General features: G+C 38.3%; 2 protein-coding genes across 3 annotated transcripts in view; both read left to right on the top strand.

Moving 5' to 3' along the window:
• Window positions 1–2,512: 2,512 nt before the first annotated feature.
• Window positions 2,513–23,086, top strand: part of AMACR (alpha-methylacyl-CoA racemase) — a 31,934-nt gene continuing 11,360 nt past the window's right edge. Inside the window, exons 1-3 of one of the 2 annotated variants that reach the window (XM_001365628.4) lie at window positions 2,514–2,794; window positions 7,301–7,694; window positions 18,518–18,661. In XM_001365628.4, coding sequence (XP_001365665.3) covers window positions 7,421–7,694; window positions 18,518–18,661 — 418 coding nt within the window. In that variant the 5' untranslated portion in view covers window positions 2,514–2,794; window positions 7,301–7,420. Of the gene's footprint in view, window positions 2,795–7,300; window positions 7,695–18,517; window positions 18,662–23,086 lie in introns of both variants that reach the window. The other variant, XM_007487493.2, reaches the window with a different exon arrangement.
• Window positions 7,701–18,511, top strand: LOC103101383 (protein CIP2A-like). Its single transcript, XM_056824535.1, is given in 5 exon segments — window positions 7,701–10,066; window positions 10,068–10,983; window positions 10,986–11,588; window positions 11,590–11,806; window positions 11,809–18,511. Coding segments are annotated over 5 exon segments (2,721 nt in total). The 5' UTR covers window positions 7,701–9,524; the 3' UTR covers window positions 12,252–18,511.

Raw genomic sequence — 23,086 nt, 5'->3', positions numbered from 1 at the left:
TGTTTTGTGCTTTGGTCTTTTTCCTCTAGCTGACATTATGCTTCTGAGAGGCAGTTAGGAAGTGCAATTGTTAGAGTGCAGGACCTGGAGTCAGGACCGATCAGCATTCAAATCTAGCCTCAGATCCTTATTAGTTATATGATCACGGTCAAATCATTTAACCCATTTGCCTCAGTTTCCTCCATTATAAAATGGGAAGAGAACTTGCTTTCCAGAGTTTTTGTGAGTATCAAATATGGTACTTGAAGGGCAGCTGGGGGGCTCAGTGGATTGAGAGTCAGGCCTAAAGATGGGAGGTCCTAAATTCAAATCTAGCTTCAGATACTTCCTAACTGGGACACCCTGGGCAAGTCACTTAACCCCTATTACCACTTAACCTCTTACCACTCTTCTTCCTAGGAGTCAATACATAGTATTGATTCTAAGAGGAAGGTAAAGGTTTAAAAAACAAAAAGATACTTATAAAGGGCTTACACAGTGCCTGGCACTTCAGAAGGTACTTAATAAATGCTTATTTCCCTCCCTCCTCCCTTCCTATCTACCTTGTTAGCACAAAGCAAGACCTTCATGCCTTTCATTATCTCCCTGGATTCCCACCACAATCCTGTGAACTGTTGCCTAGTTGTTGCCACAATTTTGCAGATGAGGAAACTGAAGGCTCATCGAGATTAGCGATTTGCCCCAGGATCCACAGTTAATCTCCAAGGTAGGATTTGAGCTCCTTAATTCCTGATTTATCGATAAAGGCTATATCCATGCTGCCTCTGGGTTTAAGGTCTCATAACTTATTCAAATTATTAAGGGTGCAAACTAGGCGCTGAAGGCCTAAAGACAAAAAACACATCTGTTCATATTCTCAAGAAAGTCATAAAGGTTTGCAGATTTAGGACTGTAGGGGGTCCTCAGAAGCCACCCACTGCAACCTTCTCATTTTATAGATGAAAAAATGAGGCCCAATTAGAACAAATGACTTGTCTAGGGATATATAGTGTCAAAGGTAGGATTACTTCATTATTTATTGATAACATTCATTTTCTTAAATTTTGAATCCCAAATTCTCTTTCTCCCTTCAGCTCTTTCCTCATCCATTTAGAAGGCAAGCAACTGGATATATCAATTATATGTGTAAAGCCATGCAAAACATATTTCCATATGAGCCATGTTGCAAAAAAAAAAAAGCAAGAAAAATAAAGAAAATGGAAAAAAATAACTTCAATCTATACTCAAGAAGAGTTCACTAATTCTCTGTTGGGAGGTGGATAGCATTTTTCATGAATGGTCTTTATCAGAAGAGCTAACTCTTTCCCAGTTTGTATTCCACGTCCTTCTGGTTCTGCTCCCTTTACTTGGCATCAGTCCACATAAGTAAGTCTTCCTGAGTTTTTCTGAAACCACAGACAGCCCTCATCATTTCTTGTAGCACAATATTCCATCGCAACCATTTGTACAGCCTCTCCCTGATTCATGAACATCCTTTCAATTTCCAATTCTTTGGAACGATAGGATTGAATTCCACTATCTGCATCAATCATTTTGGAACTTAACACATACTTATGGTTGATATTATTTCATCGTTTCACATATATGCCTCATCTTCCAACCACAATGAAAATTTCTTTGGTGAAAGGCAATATCTATGTACTAAATTCCTGCATCCCAGTGCACAGTGCTAAGACAGGTAGAGTTAAACTGATGGAAAGACAGTATGGTCTAATTGAAAAAGAGAAGTGGGTGAAGAGTCTCAAGTCCCTGGTTCAAATCCTACCTTGGCCACTTATCACCTGCATGGTCTTGAGCAAATCACTTCACTTTTCTAGGTCTTTGTTTCCACTTCCATAAAATGAAGGAGTTGTGCTAACTGGCCTCTCAGGTGTCTTCCTGCTTTGAATCCTGTGAATTATGCCAACACTTAAGTGTTTCTGCTATACCAATGCCCAACTATATGACTTTGGGCAAGCAATTTAGCCTCAATAAGCCTCAGTCATTTCATCTCTAAGAACAAAGTTTGAATGAGATGACCCCTGAGATGTTCATCATGAAGTCTCAAGTTCTTTCTACTATGGTTTAGTGGAAAGAACCCTGGATTGAGTCACAAGGCCTGGGTTTAAATCCCACCTCTGATAATACCTGTGCAAGTTTTCACAAGGCGCTTAACATTCCTGGGTCTCAATTTCCTCCAATGTGAAATGGGGGCAGGTAGACTCTGAGATGCCTTCCAGTTTAAATACACAATCATCCTATTTCCCAGCATTTTCTTATGAATATTCTTAAGAATATTTCTTATTCTATTACCCTTCCTTACAGGACTAGGTAGCACTAGATTAAAATTTTTGCCTAATCTAATCTTTATGTCAAATAACTCAAAGTTACATGACATGGAGTGCCAAAAATATATGAGTGTCTCTGTACAATTCTGAACACAGATCTGCCTGTATTATTTGGAAAACAAAGTGTAGTCAGGGAGGACTATTTGGTTGGCAGTTAAAAAAAAAACAGTTGTGATAACTGACCTTTGACTATGAAATGAAAGTCCATGAGGGTAGCAATGGAGCTGTGTTCATGGAAGGAGGTGTTCAAGCTTATGCATAAAGAAACTCAGTTCCAGCATAAATTCTGGATTCTGATTTCTTTGAGGACTCAGTCTCTCTTCTAGAAAGATAAAGATCTCTGGTTTTATATCTGCCAGAGAACACTGGGAGCAATCCCAAGTCACAAACTTGGGAACTGACAAGTTAATGCTGACCAGGCACCAGACCAGACTTGGCATCAAATAAAACTCTGCTTACTCCCCAAAGTAAGTAATAATGTGGGGGTGAAGGGGATGTCTCATAAACTAGCCTTGGGGTTTGAATCTTACATTTCCTGCTAGACTTTAATAAAAAAAAAAACCCTCTACTGAGTAGCTTTTCCAAAATCAATATTTTAAGTCATTTCATGATATATAGGAATGTATTCTTTAACCTTCCTTCCTTCTTTGAATAGGTGGGAGACTATGGGTGTGAAATATTGCATATGTTCCCATATACCTTTGATATTTTTGTTGGTTTCACTGAAATGCATTTTTGTTGTTGTTGTTACAAGGAAGGACTTTCTAGATAGAAGGGACAGGTATATATACAGAAATTAGAGTGATACAATAACAAAAGTAAAAAGGTTTTTTTTTTTTTTTAAAGAATGCATTGCTCAGCATGATACAAAGGATAAAAGGAAAAAAAACAGAACTGTAGTTGTTTAATGATCCTCTTGTTTATTTTTTCATTAAAGTTTTAAGGGAGAATATGAAAAACCTAGACATTTGCAACTGTAGCAAGTAGATGCTATTTAGGTGAGCTCTCATTTACTTGCATAATTTTTTCCCATTATTTTATGAAATAGATGAAGGAATATCATCTATGTTTTACCTATACTGGTGGAGGAAAAATCCATACCAATGATCATAGAATCATAGGAGAAGACTTAGAATGATAAAGGACCTCAGATGGTATCTGGTCCAATTCCCTAACTTTACAGATGAGAGACCTGAGGCCCAGGGAAATTAAGGGACTTGCTGAAAGTCACACAGGTAATAAATAATAACTGAAATCTGTCAGGAGAGAAAGGAATTAATCCTTAGTTGTGGTGCAAATGGGACATGTCAGAACTAGAGACTGAATAATTTGACAAGGTCAAGGAGAAAGTATGTATTTATGGTTTTAGTAGCCATAGATATGGGAGTAAAGGAGCAGCTAGGTGGTTTAGAGGGTAAAGTTTCACACCTAAAGTTCAAAGGTGGCCTCAGACACTTCCTAGCTGTGTGACCCTGGGCAAGTCACTTAATCCCAATTGCTTAATTGATACTCAGTATTGATTCTAAAATGGGTTTTTAAAAAGATAATAAAATAAAAGGAAGTTGGAAAGAGCAGGGAGGGAGGTACTGGTGACTGATGTGGAGGTAGATTAGACCAGAGTGTCTAATCAATGTGTTTATGGCCTCTAGCAGTATGTATGGATTGTGCTAGCAAAAGAGTCTGGGAAGGGGAAGAGATATTCAGAGAAGGATACAGACTGAGACACAGAGCAATAGAGAGAAATAGAGACAGAGACAGACGGACAGAAGAGACACAGAGAGAGAAAGACAGAGACAGACAGACACAAAAATAGAGAGACAGAGAACAACAGAGAGAGCCTCCTATTTGCACTAGGGTTTATCTTGTTCTTTCTGGTCAAATATTTAACCTTTCTGTACCTGTGCCCTAATCTATGATAGCTGAGTTATACTATCCTCTGTTTTGATTCCATTGTATTTCACAAACTAATCTAGAAGAAAACCTGGGAAAGTCAATGGTTCTTTATATGGAAAGAGGCTTGGCTCTTGAGACAGAGCTTCTGGATCTCTAGTAGAGCCAACATTAAAGGAGTAACCTTGAGCAAATCATTTAATCTCTCTAGGCATATATTCCCATATTAAGTTCCCCAATAAAATTATTTCTATATAAAACATATTTAACATGTAAAAATATCTAGCTTGAATTAGATGACCTCTATGGTTCCTTTTATTCAGCAATGCACTGAAAAGGTTTAACAACTAGCTCTCTAAAACAAAAACAAAAACAAAAAAAAAACCCAACAGATGTGTAACTACAGCATACATTTAAGAATTAACATGTATTTTTAACATTTTCTTTATGATGTTCTATCCTACTTTCCACCATGAATCCTCTACCTGTGAACTTGGAAACTACTCCACCCTAAGTAGACATACTTTAGGGAAGATAAAGTTGTAAACTTCTGATTGAAGTGAAGCTAAACTTAATCTAGTTCTGTTTTTAGATCTAATACAAAAGGGTGTTAAGTACCTATAGAGGTTAAATTAATCACAAAAGGTCAAATTAATCACAAAAAGGTCAAGTAACTCACAAAAGGCAATCTTAACAAAGAAGTGTGAAGTACTCCAAAGATATAATCTAGCCAGAGAAGGTGAGAACTAAAGAGTGGTGAGAACTAAACAATGGTCAGTCCTGGAAAAAGCATCTACTGTGATTAGTAGACATGAAAATTTGAAGACATAAGAGTGAAAGGTCTATAAAAGAAGATGAAAAGTTCAGATTGGAACTGAGTTTAGGAGATTGAGTTCAGTGGAGAACTGGAACTCAGCCTGGAGGATTCCCCTCAGACAGCTTCCTGGAGAGCCTCTTGAATGATAAGACTGACTCCTTTTCCCTTGGGCTCAGGGAGGCCACTTTGGCTAAGGCATTTAACTACTGCCTGGCTCAGTCTGAACCAGAGCAGTTAAAATTAATTCATTCTCTCTCTCTCTCTCCTTTCCTTAATTCCTTCTCTCTATATTAATTAAATTACCATAATTCTCAGCTGACTTGGATATTTTATTATTTGGGAATTCTCCCTGGCGACCAATTAATTAGATTTCAAGTCACAAAGCTAAAATTATCCTTACATACCTTTATTCACAAAGAACAATTATGACTGCTACAGTGATAGAAAGTGTCATCTCTTCCTTGGGGAAAACAGATGAGATTTGGAGAAGACTTCTGATTAAAGAAGATTACAGAATAGATCTGCCTGAATTTTCTTCAACTTCCCTGAATTCTCTCTTGTGCCAATTATCAAATATTTGGTATTTTCTGTAGTATATTTGGCAATCACACATCTAGGCAGTTCTTATTTATCCAAGGTAAAAGATAAAGAGCTCACATAATACAAGAAAACTTGCGCTAACTACAAAGTCAGAAGACCTAGGATCCAATCTTTTTTATGCTTTCCTACCTTTGTGACCTCAGACAAGTCACTGAACCTCCTTAATCTTCAGTTTCTTCATTTGTAAAATATGGCCTCTGAGGACCCCTTTAGCTGTAGATCCATAAGAGGTACTAGGGAGGCAGGGGTATTTAGGAAGGACTAGCATCTCTGGTGTGTGAGCTTGCTCAATCCTTTTCAGGACTGCTCATCTACTTTTGGTGTCCACCTGCCACTCAGCTCTCATCTGTTGTTCCAAAAAGCTGGAGCATGTACAGTGGCTGGGCCCTGGTAAACCCTCTCATCAGGCAGGTTAAACTAGGTTGATTGCAACCAAAAAACCTCAAATTTGTTAGTGAATTGTGGGGGATGTCCATCCCAAACGTATGAAGACTTCTCTGACAGAAGAGACAGATGGGAGCAATTTATTCCAATGGCCACAAAGGCAGAGGAAGCAGACGCTATATAACACTTAGAGAACTTGATTAGACATTAAAGAAGCCTAGATCATTCACTGCCTTGTGAGTCATCCTGGTTTTATCCCTGGGCTTCAACGACTGGAAGAGAGAGTAAGGCTGACAACCTTGGGCAACCCTTCTTCACTTAAAGCCAATTTAGTCTCTAGTCAGAAGACACTCCCAGTGATGCCATTTGGGTCCTCTCCAAGTATGAAGGACAGTAATTAACCAGAAGAGGTACTATTTCATTCCTACTCACATGCTTCACTGAGAAGTGTCTGACTGATTTCTGAAATGTTATTTATGCTATCACAAGACACATCAAAAAGAATTGTATTTCACAGGTTCAGGGGCACTGGATTATTGGGATATTGTGGCAAGAATAATATCATAATTTTTTTTTTGCATCTAGTTCCAGCTAGATGTTTTTATATGTTGTTTTATATGTTATATAGGTTTTACATAGAGATCATTTTATTAGGGAACTTAGTTGGGGAAGAAAGGCCTAAAGGGAAGTCAGTAGTCATGCTGAGGTATTGGGAAAGGATTATAAAAATATGCATGGATGGTAGGACAGACATGTATAAAATCAAAGATCAACTTTTTTGAAGTAAAGATTATGTAATATATATTGTTTAGTCATATCCTACTCATTGTGACTCCATTTGGGATTTTCTTGGCAAAGATACTGGAATGGTTAGTCACTTACTTCTCTAGCTCATTTTATAGATGAGGAAACTGAGGCCAACATGGTTAAGTGAGTTTCCCAGAGTAACTCAGCTCGTGTCTCGGGCCTCACCTTAACTCAGACCGAGTTCTCTTCACCCCAGCCACCTAGCTGCCCAGAAAATGATATACAAATGATTATGATTATTAAAGAAAACAACTGGTGAAGAAATTAATCTAGCATTACGTCAATAATATTTAGTCTTAGTTGTCTAGAGAGAGGGGAGGAGTAGGGGGGCAGGAAGGGAGGGACAGGAGGAAAGGGGTGGAAAGGGGAGGGGAGGAGGAGGAGAAGGGAGGGTTCAGAGAGCATTTATACTCTAGAGAAGGGCACCTAGTGTCACTGGAGGAAGGTCACTGGGCTTCACCTTCTCACTGCGCAGGCGCAGCTCCCCTCTACGCAGGCGTACTAAGAGGGGCGTCTTGGCATCTTGCCAGAGAAGCCTCTGGATTCAGTTGACAGCTGCCCCTCCCAGCAGGAGGCACCCTCTGTCCTCGTGAAGATGTCAATGATTCTCCGAGGGGTTCGAGTGCTGGAGTTGGCCGGTCTGGCCCCAGGCCCCCACTGCGGCATGATCCTGGCCGATTTCGGGGCCCATGTGATTCGAGTGGACCGGCCAAGTAACGGAGGGACAAAGTGGATAGGTGGAGGAGGGGTAAAGTGGCTGGCCCGCGGGAAGCGATCCTTGATCTTGGATCTGAAGCGGCCGGAGGGGGTTACGGTGATGCGCAAGCTCTGCCGTCAGGTGGATGTGGTCCTGGAACCCTACCGACAAGGTGAGAACTAGATCCACCCTTCCCCCAGCCCAGCTCCCTTGTCTCCTCCTCCTGCTTCCTTCACTCGCGCTCCTCCCCTCACCCCGCCCTACGCCCTCTTTTCCCCCATCTCCTCCGCTTCCACCCAAGCAACCGCTACCTTCGCGCCTCCTCTCTGTATCCCATCTCCTTCTTTCTCCCCACATTTCTTTCCTTACTATGTCCCTCCTCCCTATTCCCTCCATTTTTCTCCCTCCCCTCTGCCCCTTCTTTGCTTAAGGGTGGGTTATCTTTGCCTGAGAGTGGACTTCCGTGTTAGTTAAAGGCCCTGCCCCACAAACTTATCTAGTGCCAGGAGCACAGTAGTTCACAGTAGAAGCTAAACCTAATGAAGGACTGAAAAGAGCTCTAAAAAGGTCTTTCAGTCCATTTTACATATGGGAAAGGGAGACCCAGGGAAGTTTAGTTATGGGCCTTTAGCTCATTTATAAACTAGATCACATTGATCTGAGGCCCCTTCCCTTCACCATGCCTTTTCTTCCCATTCCCTAAATGACTAGAGGTTGGAGGATTTTTAATTTATGACTCTTTGTCCCTAGCATCTAGGACATCCACCTAGGGAACATAATGGTAATATACTTGTTGATACTTGTGGGAGGCAGTATCTTGGAAGTCACGAAGACTTGAGTTCAAATCCCACCCGACACTCACAAGATCCCTAACTATACAACTAAGTTTAACCTTCTAGCCATTCTGAAGGCCTGGTGTGGGGCACAGATTCCAAAATTCCTCTCCTTGACAAGGCTGTAGAGGCAAGCCATGTTATCCTGGTAGGGGTGAGAATCTCTACATCCTCTCTTTCCTCCCAAACATTCTGCCCCTTGTAGGTTAGGGGCTGGACCATGTATTCAGAGCTAACTGTCAGATGTGTGTTGTATATATTTGTATAAAAAAAAGTGACCACTAAAAATAAAATTAAAAATCTCAGAGAAGCCATGGAAAGTGTGTGTGTGCCAGGTATCACTATGGGCAAATTGCTTAATCTCTCTGTGTGTCAGATTCCTCATCTAGACAATAAGGAGTTTTCTTGATAAAGACACTAAAATTTTTTTGAGGGGTCATTTCCTTCTCCAGCTCATTTTATAGATGAGGAAACTGAGGCAAACATGGTTAAATGACTCATCAAGGGTGACAACATGTCTGAAGCAAAATTTGAACTCAAGAAGTCCATTTCTCTCATGACTTTTTCTGAGGCTCCTTCCTCTCTAAATCTGTGAGCCTGTATTTGATCTGGAACTTTCCAGTGGCTTCCCAAACAACTTAGGGAAGAGGAGGACTTAGGGTATTCTGGGGGCCTTATCCCCAGGTTTCAGGTGCTTTGAAGAGGTATTGGGCTGAAGAATAGCAACATCAGTGGAAATAGAAGGAATATGAATTTTGCTGGAGTCCTATCTGAATGTTGGCATTTATGTAATGCTTTAAGCTTTTCAAAAATACTTTGAATATAGTATTATCTCATTTGATCCTCAGAACACTAAGAGATAATTTTGTTATTACTCCAATTTTACAGATGAGGAAACTAAGATGTAGAAAACCTAAATGATTTGCCCAGGATCACACAGCTAAGAAGTGTCTGGTGACAGAATTCAAATTCAGGTCTTTCCTCCTGACTCCCAAGTCCAGGGCTCTCTGCACTATACTACTTAATTGCCTCTAATTCTTAGACTATTTTTCTACTCATATCTTAAAGTCTCAAAATCTGAATTTCTGCTTCCTTTAATTTCCGACAGTTGAAACATCACTGTCGTGTCTGACCTTAAAAAAAATAAAAGGTACGGGGTCTCTGCTGCTATGGTCATCACGGCCAGTCTGAAGTCCTTGCTGCTGGCCATCAGTCAGTACAGGGCAGTCAAGTCTGAGGCAAACACAAGCCAGCTGCTGTGGCATTTGGAGATCATTTCTGGACAGAAACTTACGCGATGGTTTACATCAAACCAGATACTGCCAAGTGAATGCCTGAGCTGCCTTGTGGAACTTCTTAAAGACCCAAATTTAAGCACTTCACTAACTTTAAGCATCATAAATCTGTTATCTCAACTAACTCTAGATAGTGATATGAGAGATTGGCTCCAGAATACTTATAATCTGAATAGCGTCTTGGCGGGAGTGATATATCGGAGCAGCACTGTCCACAATGACTCAGTATCATTGCAGGGCCTTCAACTTCTACAGAAGTTGACCTACAATGTCAAAGTCTTCCATTCTGGTGCTAATTTTGATGAATTAATTACATTCCTAATAAGTCACATTCAGTCTCCTGAAGATGAATTAACAATGTCTTGTCTAGGACTTTTGGCAAATCTTTGTCGGCACAACCTATCTGTTCAAACCCACAAAGTCCTTGAGTAATGTAAAGGCATTGTATCGTACTCTCATAAGCTTCTTAGCCCACAGTAGTTTAACTGTGGTTGTGTTTGCACTCTCGATATTATCAAGTCTAACATTAAATGAAGAGGTTGGAGAAAAGCTATTCCATTCGCGAAACATTCATCAGACTTTTCAATTAATATTTAATATTCTTGTAAATGGTGATGGTACATTAACCAGAAAGTATTCAGTTGATCTTCTGATGGATCTTCTCAAGAACCCTAAAATTGCAGATTGTCTCACCAGATATGAGCACTTCAATTCATGCCTTAATCAAGTACTAGGTCTTCTTCATGGAAAAGATCCTGATTCTTCTTCAAAGGTTTTAGAATTACTTCTTGCCTTCTGTTCAGTGACACAGTTACACCATGTCCTCAGTCAGGTGGTATTCGAATCATCTGCTTCTGGTAACACAAGACTGGGAAACCATCCTAAATCTTTAGAGCCAACAGTTGCTCTGTTGCGTTGGTCAAGCCAACCCCTGGAAGGATCAGAAAACTGTTCTATTCTAGCACTAGAATTATTCAAGGAAATATTTGAGGATGTCATAGATTCTGCCAACTGTGCTTCTACTGATCGTTTTCTGGTCCTACTGCTACCCAGCATTCTCGATCAACTTCAATTCACAGAACAGAATCTTGATGACCAACTGACAAGGAAAAAATGTGAAAGAATGGCTAAGGCCATTGATGTTTTGTTGACTTTGTGTGGAGATGATACATTAAAAATGCATATTGCTAAACTTTTGACGACCCTCAGATGTACAACTCTAATAGAGCAACAGTTTTCATGTAGCAAGATTGACATAGAATTTGGAACAAAGGTAGCAGATTCTGAACTTTGCAAACTTGCTGCAGATGTTATTTTGAAAACACTTGAACATAAGTTATGAGTAGACTTAAACAATTGATTCCTGGCATGGAAGTCACTTTCTACAAAGTGCTTCAGGATCAGCGTTTGGTTACTCCTTTAGCTTTTGCCTTAACATCAGAGAACAGGGAACAAGTACAGTGTGGACTTGGACTGTTGCTGGAAGCTGCACCATTACCTGACTTTCCTGCCATAGTCCTTGGTGAAAGTATTGCAGCAAACAATGCATATAGACATCAGGAAGCAGAGTATATGCCCAAAAGAATTCATTTACAGTCAGTGACTCCAACTCTTTCAACATCTCTAAAGAGCTCAACTTCTCACCTTTCAAATGATAGCTTCCCTTGTTTAAATATTCAGGAGCTAATACAGAAACTTCAGACTGGAATGGAGATGAAGGATCAGATATCTGATGTAAGAATATCTGACATAATGGATGTCTATGAAATGAAATTGTCTACATTAGCATCCAAAGAAAGTAGGTTACAGGATCTTTTGGAAGCAAAAGCATTAGCCCTTGCACAGGCCGATAGACTGATTGCTCAGTACCGTTGTCAAAGAACCCAGGCTGAATCAGAGGCAAGGACTCTTGCTTCTATGTTGAGAGAAGTTGAGAGAAAAAAATGAAGAGCTTGGTGTGTTACTGAAATCTCAGCAAGTTGAATCAGAACGGATTTAGAGTGATATTGAGCATCTCTTTCAACATAATAGGAAATTGCAGTCTGTGGCTGAAGAACATGAAGTGCTGAAAAAATCCTATATGGAACTTATTCAGAGGAGTGAAGCTTTGGAAAGGAAGAGTAAAGATTTACAGATCACATGTGTTTCTCTAAACAAACAGAGACAGTGAAAAAATTGAATGAATCACTCAAACAACAAAATGACAGAACTATTGCTCAATTAATGGAAACAGAAGAGCAAAGAAAAGAAATACAGAATCAGCTAGTGGAGAGAGAATGTGTAATAGCAAACTTAGAACAAAAAACAAAAGTACATGAGGACAAATTGAGAGCTCTGCAGAAAGAAAGAGAAGATATGGAAGAAACTATTGAATTTCTGAAAAAAGAATTAAATAGAACAGAGCAGACAAGAAAAGAGTTAAGCATTAAGGCTTCCTCCCTGGAAGTTCAAAAGGCACAACTAGAAAGTCGTTTGGAAGAGAGAGAGACTCTGGTAAAACAGCAACAAGAGGAGCTGAACAAGCATTCTCACATGATAGCGATGATCCACAGTTTGAGCGGTGGGAAAATGAGTCCAGAGACAGTCAACCTCAGCCTCTAAAGCTTTGGCTGAAAACGTGTGGTCTTGTGTGTGTGTGTGTGTGTGTGTGTGTGTGTGTGTGTGTGTGTGTGTATGTATGCATGGGTGTATGTATGTATTTATCTCTTGTCCCCCCAAAAGGTCAGTAATGACTTTAAAATGACAAGGAAAATCATTAACTATTTTCAGTCTAGTAAAGAACCTGACATGATTCATGTGTATAATATTTGACCTTTTGAATGGAACAAATTAAAATACTTTTCAGATGATTCTATTCTGATCAAACTGAGAGGCAGTGTGACATAGTGGATAGAGGATTAGCCTTGGAGTTGGGAAGACCTGAGTTCAAGTTTTGCCCTTGACTCAGGGCAAGTTACCTAACCTCTCAGGGCCTTCCCTTAGATCAAAGATTATAAATCTTAGACAAGTTGCTGATGTACAACAACTTTCCAGAAACAGACCTGGAGCAAACAAACAAATTGGTTGACCTTTTGGATGCAGTAACTGATGTTTTGACTCGGGGAACTTTTATCTTCTTCTCTTTCTACATTAAAAAAATAGATTGTTCTTAATGCAATTTAAACATACATCTTAATGTCTATTCAAGATAAATTTAAAATATCTTAAAAATTTAACCAAATTAAATGCATTTGAACAGTTCATAAATTATAAAATGTTGTCCTAGAAACAAGTATTTTAAAATATAAGGATTATTTTTGTATATATACATAGACACACATGCACATATATGTACAGTTTTACAATTTATAGGCATTGACATCCACAAGATACTTTGAAAAATAATCATTCTATATATGTATGCTTTATTGTCCTTGGTAAATACATATAGTTATTTTAATTATATATTTTTTATTTATTACACAAAAATAAAATAGAATCATTCTTGACCAAGGTTTTGCCTAAGGTCTAGGTGCAAAAGAAGCCCAAGGCATAAAGAAGAATCAATCATTGACCTTTCCCAGAATTTAAAGGATTATCTAGCCCAATACCCTCCACTACCCTGGGTTTAATTCTTATGATATACTTTTAATTCTTAAACTCATTACTATTTTCCCCTAGTTTTTCCCATTATAGATATATATCTAAACCATATGAGACATTTGGTAGTTTCTTATTTCTTTAAATTTTCAGGAGTAGTCACCACATCTTTTGGTTTGGTAGGCTATAAGTCTAGGTGCCACAATTTCAGCCCATTTTCTTCTAGTTGTCTTTTCATTAGGTGGAAGTAAACTTTTAATAGATGTAATATTAGTCATGTCTTATCTTTCTGTCTTTCTTATTTTTCTATCCTTTGTTAGGATCCTCTGTTTTATTTTGTTTTTTCCAAATAGACCCCCCCCAGCCCCCTTAAAAAAAATCTAAACATATGTTGTTTTTGTGTTACGATTTTTGGTTACTTCTAGATCTAAAGGTGGCATCAGCGAAGCCAAACATTGGTTTTAGCTGAAAACTGTTTTGTTTTTAAAGCTCAGATTTCATTTTGTAAATATTTTACTATTTTTAATATTTTGAGCAAATAGTCAAAAAGTTTCTTGTTGTATCTCTTTACTAATAACTATGAATTCTTGCATGTTTTCAATGGTTACTTGAAAAGTATGCAAAAAATATTAGCGGATTATCATGGCCCAAATGGTTTCAAAAGTGTTTCCTGACAAAACAAAAAACAAAAGACAAACCTCACAAATGACTTCCTTGTTAATATTTGAACTAATATCAACACAACTCCTTTTACCTTCTAATAATTTAGTCAGTGTTAAAGCAACTTTATTTTGGTCTTTAACAAATGAGTTTTTATTTTACATGATACTATTTCTTTGTTGGACTTCTGACTCCTATTCTTTTGGTAAGTGTGTTAGAAGTCAAGAAGTACCCATTAAAGACATTATAACAAGGAAGAGTAATGATTGAATTTATGCCTTATAATTCTATTTGCTTGACTATCATGAAGGCTCATTATATTTTTAGAAAACAGGTTCTGTCTTTGTTAGAAGCCCTATAAAAAAACAGAAGGTAACTAATAAACCCAGAAGGCTAATAGGAGAACTCAAGTGGATAGATGTAGTTTCTACTTAGAGAACTCCCTAAATACCCAACCATGGTCTCTGGGTATTCTAACCCCCTGTTAGTGAGAGTAAAGCAGAATCACTTTCTCTCACTGAGCTTGTTGCGCAAAACCCCTTGGAGACAATGTTATATAAAATCAGTATTTCTATTTATTCAAAGAGAGGGTACAAACTGAAGATCAGAACAAGGTGTCCCTGACTCTAAGGGATCTAGCTATCCAATCCACAACAATCTACATCCTTCTTAAGAGGGAGTCTTCTGTTCTTCAAGCTCATCTACCAGCTCCCTATTTTTACCTAGGTGTTCCCCAAAAAGAGCTGGCTAAGCTGCCTATCTATGACCCTCAGTAGTTGGTATGATTGCGTTCAAAAGCTGTCTCCATAACCCATTATGATTGCTCTCAAAATGGCTAAGTCCACTCCAGTGGGTCTGACCCTTGAGGTAAAACCTCAAAGCCAAACTGACAGGATTTTAGACAAAAATTTCTGGAAAGTTAATAAAAACGCAGTAGGTATAGTCAGATCCTTTGCCAAACAGAACCTCCCCAGATGATTTTAGGGTTTTTCCTTCTCCATAGACAGGCTGAAGTAGCCAAGCTCTGACAAGCCAGCCTTTCTTCCTCCCTTCAAAACAGGAAGAGCACCTTCCCTTCCATAGGACGCCACTCACTAATGGTTGTCGCTTCCAAACTGTTCCTCCTCTGCCCCCTGCCTGTTAAAATCCTTTCTCTAGAGTTCCTAGCATGTACCTTAAAGATAACCTTCCACTTCTCTTCAATCTTATCCATATCTCTATCCTTTTCCCATTACTTTTCCTTCCTCTGATCACTTGAGTAAATTTGTGGAAGACAAATTCTCATATGATAATTAGTAAATATATAAATCCTCCTTATTGTAAACTTATTATACTTACCCAAAATAACAAACAGACAGTCCTATTCTAAGCTTATCTATCTTTCGTACTTATATTCACTACCTTAACCTAGGGATATAATATAGGGAAAAAAGGGAAATAGAGAATTACAATAAACCTTTTTACAGAAAACAGAAACAAAATCCAAACATTTGCAAAAAAAACAACCAATAGTAGATAATTCAAAATACTAAATTCTAAAGAATAAAATTCCAAAAACGCAACTTTTACAAAAATAGTTGTTACAAAGAACATTTTGTCATTTTAAAACTAATACAGAAAACCAACTTTGCCTAAAAATCTTATACTAATCTAGCATAATTGCAAAGAGGAAATTCCAACAAACTCAATGTAGCTTATGCTTTTACAAAAACAATAATATCTATCTAATTATGCAAAAAAATTATTCCAAAACTTGTGCAAAAAAAACTTATACATCTAAAAATCTTGTTTGAACAATTCAAATTTTCTCTATGCTAAACCTTATCCTAGTACAGAAAACAAAATTGATTACAGATAACTGAAAACTGAGTTTACTATCTTCAAAATCTAAATTTTTTTATAAAATTATAACTGCACATAGCTAGTTTACAGAAATCTGTACATATGTATATCTGTGCACAAATGACTTCCTGTACAAATCTACAAATATATACAGATCTAATAAAAAAATTTAAGTCTTGCAACTTTGTAACTATTCACAATGTAATATATAGAACCTGTACATTAGTTACATTTTTACACATTTTGCTATTTTATGTATGCTGAATAAAGAAAAACAAACCCTTAAAAAAAATAAAAGGTAAAACTACAAATACATAAGCTAATTATAGGTGTTTAGTCAATTTAGAAAAGGTAAACTTTATCTTTTTAAAGAATTTTTTGAGGTTTATTTTCCAGATTGCATGTTGATACAATTTTTTTCTTGCATTTTTTGTCATGCAAAACAAATTTCCCTATTGGTCAATGCTGTAATATTGCACTCAGATATAACTAAAATCCCCAAATAAAACTGTAAATCCACTGTTGTGAAAGATGACTCCCAACAGTTCTTTCTCTGGAGGTGAATAGCATTCTTTGTCATGTTGTTCAGGATTGTCTCAAATCATTGCTAAGAGTACCCAGGTTTTCACAGATGATCATCATCTAATATTGCTGTTATTGTGTATAATGTTCTCCCAGTTTTGTTTATTTCACTCTGCATCAGGTCCTGTAGATCTTTCCAGCTTTTTCTGAAATCATCTTGTTTGTCATTCCTTATAGCACAGTAAGTAGTACTCTATCACCAACATTTGCCACAGTTTGTTCAGCCATTCCCCAATTTATGGACATCCTCTCAATTTCCAATTCTTTGCCACCAGAAAAAGAGCAGCCATAATAGATACAATTTTTAATAATCATTTTCTGACATTTTATGACTTATGTTGTTTTTCTCCTTTCCACTTCTCCCCTGTCCCCGAGATGTGAGGTATTATGATATAGATTATATATATATTATTATAAAATACATATTTCCATGTTTGTCTTGTTATAAAAGAAGACATATATTGCTTACACAGATTTTTTCAGAACTGTACTCTAACTCTAGATTAAAATTCTTTTTCCCCTCTAAGCAAAATATATTACCAAATAGGTTTTATATTACATCTTTGGAAAGCTTGATCATTTTTTAGGCCATAGAATAAGCCAGTGATATACCAGATATGTACCCATGGTCCATATGCCAAAGATGGCATGCAAAGCCCTCTTTGTGCTCAAGCCTGCAGTTGCCAGACAGAGTTCCTTACTAGAAAGCCAGAAGGCCTTAGGCCAGGGGTCCGCAAACTTTTTAAATAGGGGGCCAGTTCACTGTCCCTCAGACTGTTGAAGGGCTGGGCTATAAAAATCTAACCCTAACCAGGCATCAGTAAACAGTGCAGAATCCACTCCCCCAGATCGCTGCTCACCATGCTGACATCTTCCATCATGCAGCCACATAATCCTTTGTTCTTGTTCTTGTTCAGTTACTCTCAGAACAAGGCACCACACAAAGGATTATGTCACTGGAAGTAGTACTGTACGGGAGCTACGCTGTGGTTTGTGGCACTGCCACATACAATGCTCCTCTCATTGACCACCAATGAAAGAGATGCCCCTTCTGGAAATGCTGTGGGGGCTGGATACATGGCCTCAGGGGGCCACATGTGGCCTGTGGGTATAGTTTGGAGACCCCTGCCTTAGGCCAAGCTGTTTTCCTCCCCCTCTCTACACTCTTTGAGGACATTCATCACTTCCCCCACCTCTCTGCCCAGCAGCCAATGGGAGTGCTTCCTCCCTCATCTGTCTGGGGTAAGGCACTTGGGGACTGGGGTGCAAGTGGCTCCCATGCTGTGTGAGGGTATGGCACAGACAACAGCCTGTTGAGACTGTGGAAAAGGTGTTTCCTGTGGTGGGGTTGGAGAGGAGCTAGGTTTAAGGGGAGCACAGCTCACAGCCTGGCATAGCTGGAGGGGAGTAGATCACTTGGGCCACTCTCCTACCCCTCTCCACAGGCACCTCTCATCACCCACCCTCCTGCCCAGCAGTCCAATGGGAGCACTTCCTCCCCTGTCTGGGTAAGGATCAGGGTGGGAGGTAAGGTGGGGAGGGTATGGTGTGGCACACAGTCTCTTGAGAGGGACCAGCCTACCTGCACTTGATCTGTGGAGTTGAGTGGGGTGGCAGTGGGTCCTGGCACTCCACCTCTGAAAGGCTCACCATCATTCCACTAAGCTAAACATAAAAAATTGTTTTTTCATAATTTTTTTAAAGCCTTACTTTGTGTCTTAAAATTGGTACTAAGTATTGGTTCCAAGGCAGAAGAGTAGTAAAGGCTAAGCAGTTGGGGCTAAATGACTTGCCTAGGGTCACACAGTTAGGAATTGTCTTAGGCCAGGTCCTCCTGATTCCAGACCTGACTATCCACTAAGCCACCAGCTGCCCCATGATAATTTGTTCAGTCATTTTTGTTGTTATTGTGTCTGATGCTTCATGACTCCGTTTGGTGTTTTCTTGGCAAAGATAATGGAGAGGTTTGTTATTTCCTTTTCTAGTGCATTTTATAGATGAGGAAACTGAGACCAAAAAAAGGATTAAGTGACTTGTTCAGGGCCACACAGCTAGGAAGTGTCCGAAAAAAATTTGAACTTAGGAAGCTGAATCTTCCTGACCCCATACCTAACCCTCTAGTCATTGTGCCACCTAGCTGCCCCATAAATTCTTAAAGTGAAAGTTAAGCAAAAAATGACTTAAAATATTTACATTCTACTTAGGTGTCATGGAGGAATTTGGACTTGGTCCAGAGATTCTGCAAAAGGATAATCCGAGGCTTATCTATGCCAGATTGACTGGATTTGGTCAGTCGGGAAGATTGTCTAAAGTAGCAGGTCATGATATCAATTATTTGGCCTTGTCAGGTATGTTGGGAAATATAATTCAATGTTGTTTTACATTTTACTTAAACCTACTCAAAGCCTATAGTTTAGTTCACTTCAGCAAGAAATTACAAATATGAACAAGCATTAAATCTTCAACAGCCTTCATTAGAGAACTATTTGTTCACTAAAATAGATTGGTTTAAATTGTGAGATGGCTAGTTCCAAACTTCTGTAGGATACTAGAGTCCTTCAAGTCTTGCCTTTGTATTTTTGTCTTCAGCATTACCCTATGGGCAAGCATTCTGGGGCATAAAATCAAGACAAAAGGATTTCCTAATTTCAACATTTTAATGATTATTGCCCTTAGATAAGAGAATAATGAGTGATGACTAAAGGAACTCTTGTATTCTCTGTGATCTCATATTCAGCTCTTTGAGAGCCTGTGTTCTAAAGTGGAAAGCATTCTTTCTGGACTTATAGTCCAGAGATCTGAGTTTCAATTCAGCTCCAGCATTTATTAATAGTGCAACCATTAGAATCATCTGAGTGACTCAGGGTTAGGCATGCAGGCCCAGAGGTGGTGGGGTCCTGGGTTCAAATATGGCCTTCAGCATTTCCTAGCTGTGTGAGCCTGGGCAAATCAATTAACCCCAATTGCCATACCTTTACCAGTCTTTTACCTTAGAATTGATACTTAGTTCCAATTCTAAGACAGAAGGCAAGGGTTTAAAAAAAATAGTATGACTATTGGCAGTTAGGTGGTGCCATAGTGCATAGAGCGCAAGACTTGCTATCAGGAAGACTCATTTTCCTGGCATCAAATCTAGTGTCAAGATACTTTACTGACCTTGGGAAAGTCACTTAACCGTGTTTGCCTTAATTTCCTCATCTATAAAATAATCTGAAGAAGGAAATGACAAACCACTCCAGTATCTTTGCCAAGATGACCCCAGATCGGGTCATTAATAGTTGGACAGAACTGAAATGACTGAATGACATTGGCAAGTCAGTGAAACTCTTGGAACTGCCCCAGCTTTCTCATGAGGATGATGATAGTTATACTGTTTGTCTTTTTTGTAAGAAATAGCATGAAAATATACTTAACATAAAAAAATATAAGACACTATGTAAATGTGAATTATTATCACTAAGAAAAAGAATATTCTTCTCCACAAGCATGCTTTTCACATTTATTTTTATATTTGATCATTTTAATATTTTCTGGTGTTCATGTTTTGAATCTCTTTAATAAGGAGTAAGTCACAAAAATCTCATGTCATTGCCCTATCGAGGCATGAACTCATTCTTGGTTTTCAAAGGCTTAGGCAAATAGAACCCAGACACCTGAAGGTTCTAGCAAACCAAGAAACTTTATAAGTAATAATAATAGCTAGCATTTATGTAGTATATTAAAAGATGCAAATTGCTTCACAAATATTAACTCATTTTGTTTCCACAATAATCTGGTGAAGTTGACACTATTATTATCCCTAACTAAAAAATCAGGAAACTGAGGGAAACAAGTTAGTTTACCTGTCTGAGTTACACAGATAGTAAGTATGTGTTGCTATATTTGACTTCATATTCCTGATCCATTGCTGTGCAACCCAGCTGCCTCAGAAGTACTTAATAGCAGACTGTGTCTTCTGTCCAAGAATTACTTTAACAAATTACAGAAAAGGAGGTGGATGATACTAATGACTTCTACAAGTCTTAAGACTTCAAAAGAAATTCATTTAGCTCTTGTCTCTCAAAAGTACAATTTTTGTGTAATGGTCAACAAGTAGGTATATGGTTCTGCACGCATTAAGCTACATCCATTTTGATATTCTTAGTACAAATGAAATGAGAAAACATGAAGAAGTTATAGGTAAATGGAAGATAAACTCACAGAGCAAATAAAGGAATTTACTTAGTTGATTTCAACTTATGGCCTGAAGCAGTAAGAAACAAAATTTTATGGGATACTTAGTCATCTCATCTCACTTTGCATTAATTACTGACCATAAGCAAATGAATTATTATCATGGAGATGATTGTAGCTTATATGCCATTATCGCAGAGGATGAAATAGAGAATTTATCAGAAAAACAATGGACTTCTCCAGGCTAAGACAACAAATACTTTGCTGCCCTATAGTTTCAATGTGAAAATGAGTAGAAAGACAGAAGATTTTAGAAAATATGGTTCACCATCAAGAAATTATTTTTAAGTTTCAATTGTGCTTTCAGATCACTCTTCCAACAGTAATCCTATAAGGTTGGCTAAAGGTATTTATGCTCTGTTTTACAAATCAGGAAGCTGATATTCATAAAGGGACTTCACTGTGTTACCCTTAACAAGTCCTCTAAGCTTTTAGTGGCCCAAAGAACTCTTAAGATTATAAGTTATAACATATTTGAAGGTATTTATAGAAGGAATTCATCCACCCAAAGTTTCCTATACCAGTGAAATTAGAGGTCCAGGCTCTATCTCCTATGTTTGTGGTTTCTTCTATTTTATTTTTATTTATTTATTTACTTTTAGATAAAGATTCCAGATTCAGGTTTATCTGACTTTTGTAAATGTTCTTTTATTTATTTTTTTCTCAGTTGCATGTAGAAACAATTTTCTTTATAGATTATTGAAGAAATACTTGATTTTAATTTTTTTTGATGCATAGTACATTATCTTTTTATAAAATTCCTCTCCTGAAACCTGGCAGAAAGAGGATCTGGGGTCTTTTTGAAGACTCTTCCAGAAGAATTCAAGTCTAGTACGGTCTGTCAATCCATAAAGGCTTCTGAAATAGACTTAACTCAAGCCTGTGTCTGCTGTCCAAAGACCAGCCCAGTAAGACTCAGAAATTATTAGCCTGCATTCAGTCTCTTTGTCAAGAGAAGAGAGATGGCCACTCATGGCAGCACATTTTCGAGTATAATGTTGCTTGTGAGACATTGTAGAGAAAGATATTGGAAATCCTTAAGCAGTACTAATTGCTTCAAAGCAAAAAGAAAGCTGTTGGAAGAGAAAATAAACCTACAGAGAATCAGCATGGGATTCAGCTAATCCAATGTTCCAAGGTTGTATCATTTCATTGGTATAGTGTCTGCAGATGGACACTGAATTTTTTTTCAGGGATCACAACCCCTCCATGACTTAGTGATCAGTCTTTGAGAGTCACAGTTGCTGAACAATCCATTCCTTTTTTTTTTGTCATGTATCCCAATAAGGTAGTTCTCAGAAAACAGGTGTAGGCCGGCATTAGAACTGTGCTCAAAATATTTCCATTTTGATTAGCTCTTGCTAGAATTTGTGTTATGCTGTCATAGTTCTTGAGAATCTACATCATGATGATACTGTGGAGTAGGACTTTTAATGAAGAAAACTAATCTTGGAAGAATCAAAATTACAAGTTTACTTAAAGGCAATGGGGAGATAACATTTTAGGTAACATGTTTTGAATGTGAGAAGTAGAATAAAAATATTATCGAGGTTATGGTTGATAACAAAGGGAAATGAATCCATCATGTAAGCCCAAGGGATCACAGTGGGACAGTATGAATGCCTTTCTGATGTCCATTAAGTTTTAAATAATTAAAAGAAGTCTGAAAATGCTTTCACTCAGTCCAGAAGGGAAATGGGAAAGGAACAAACATTTACTAAGGGCTTTCTATATGTTAGGCCCTGTGCCAAGTACTTGATATTTCATTTTGTTAAGATTAAAAATATAGAGACTGACTTTATATTTATAATCTTTATTAATCAGAAAGGAGGAGAGAAGGACGAGAAGAGAGAGAGAGAAAGAGAAAGAAAGTGAAAGAGAGAGAGAGATGGAGAGAGAGAGAGAGAGAGGAGGTAGATTATGTTTAGGCAAAATCTACCCTAATCTAGCTTCTCCATTCAACTGTAGCAACCATGTTGGTCCCCCAGCCAGCAACAGCACGGAAGTGAAGAAACTGCAATACAGTCTGGCCCCAGTTTATCAGACTTTCTCTCTGCCCACTGACTCTCACACATCACACCTTGTGAGCCACCTATCGCCCTTTCTCCTTTGCCTGGGCCACCCTGGGGACATCCAACCAGGGGACATCTGGCCTGCCTCATCCCCTACTTCAATTGCTGGCTTTTCCTACTGACTACAGAGAACATCAGAGTTTCAATTCTATCCTCATGGTCAAAGTCCCCTCAATAATTTCCTTCACACAATTTGGTCAGGGCAGCTAGGTGACTCAGTGGAGAAAGAGCTAGATCTGGAGACAGGAAGTCCTGGGTTAAATCTGTTCTTAGACACTTTCTAGTTGTGTGACCCAGGGCAAGTCACTTAACCCCAATTGCCAACCCTTACCACTGTGCTGTCTTGGAACCTATTTTTTGAATCAATTCCAAGACAGAAGGTAAGGGTTTTATACATACACATACATACATACATATACTTAATTTGATCCTCACAACAACCATGTGAGGCAGGTACTGTTTACATCC

This window comes from Monodelphis domestica, chromosome 3 (genome assembly GCF_027887165.1).
Source record: "Monodelphis domestica isolate mMonDom1 chromosome 3, mMonDom1.pri, whole genome shotgun sequence".
Classification (NCBI taxonomy): Eukaryota; Metazoa; Chordata; class Mammalia; order Didelphimorphia; family Didelphidae; genus Monodelphis; species Monodelphis domestica.
The sequence above is the reverse complement of the archived record's forward strand: the minus strand, read 5'-3'. Positions and strand labels throughout refer to the sequence as shown.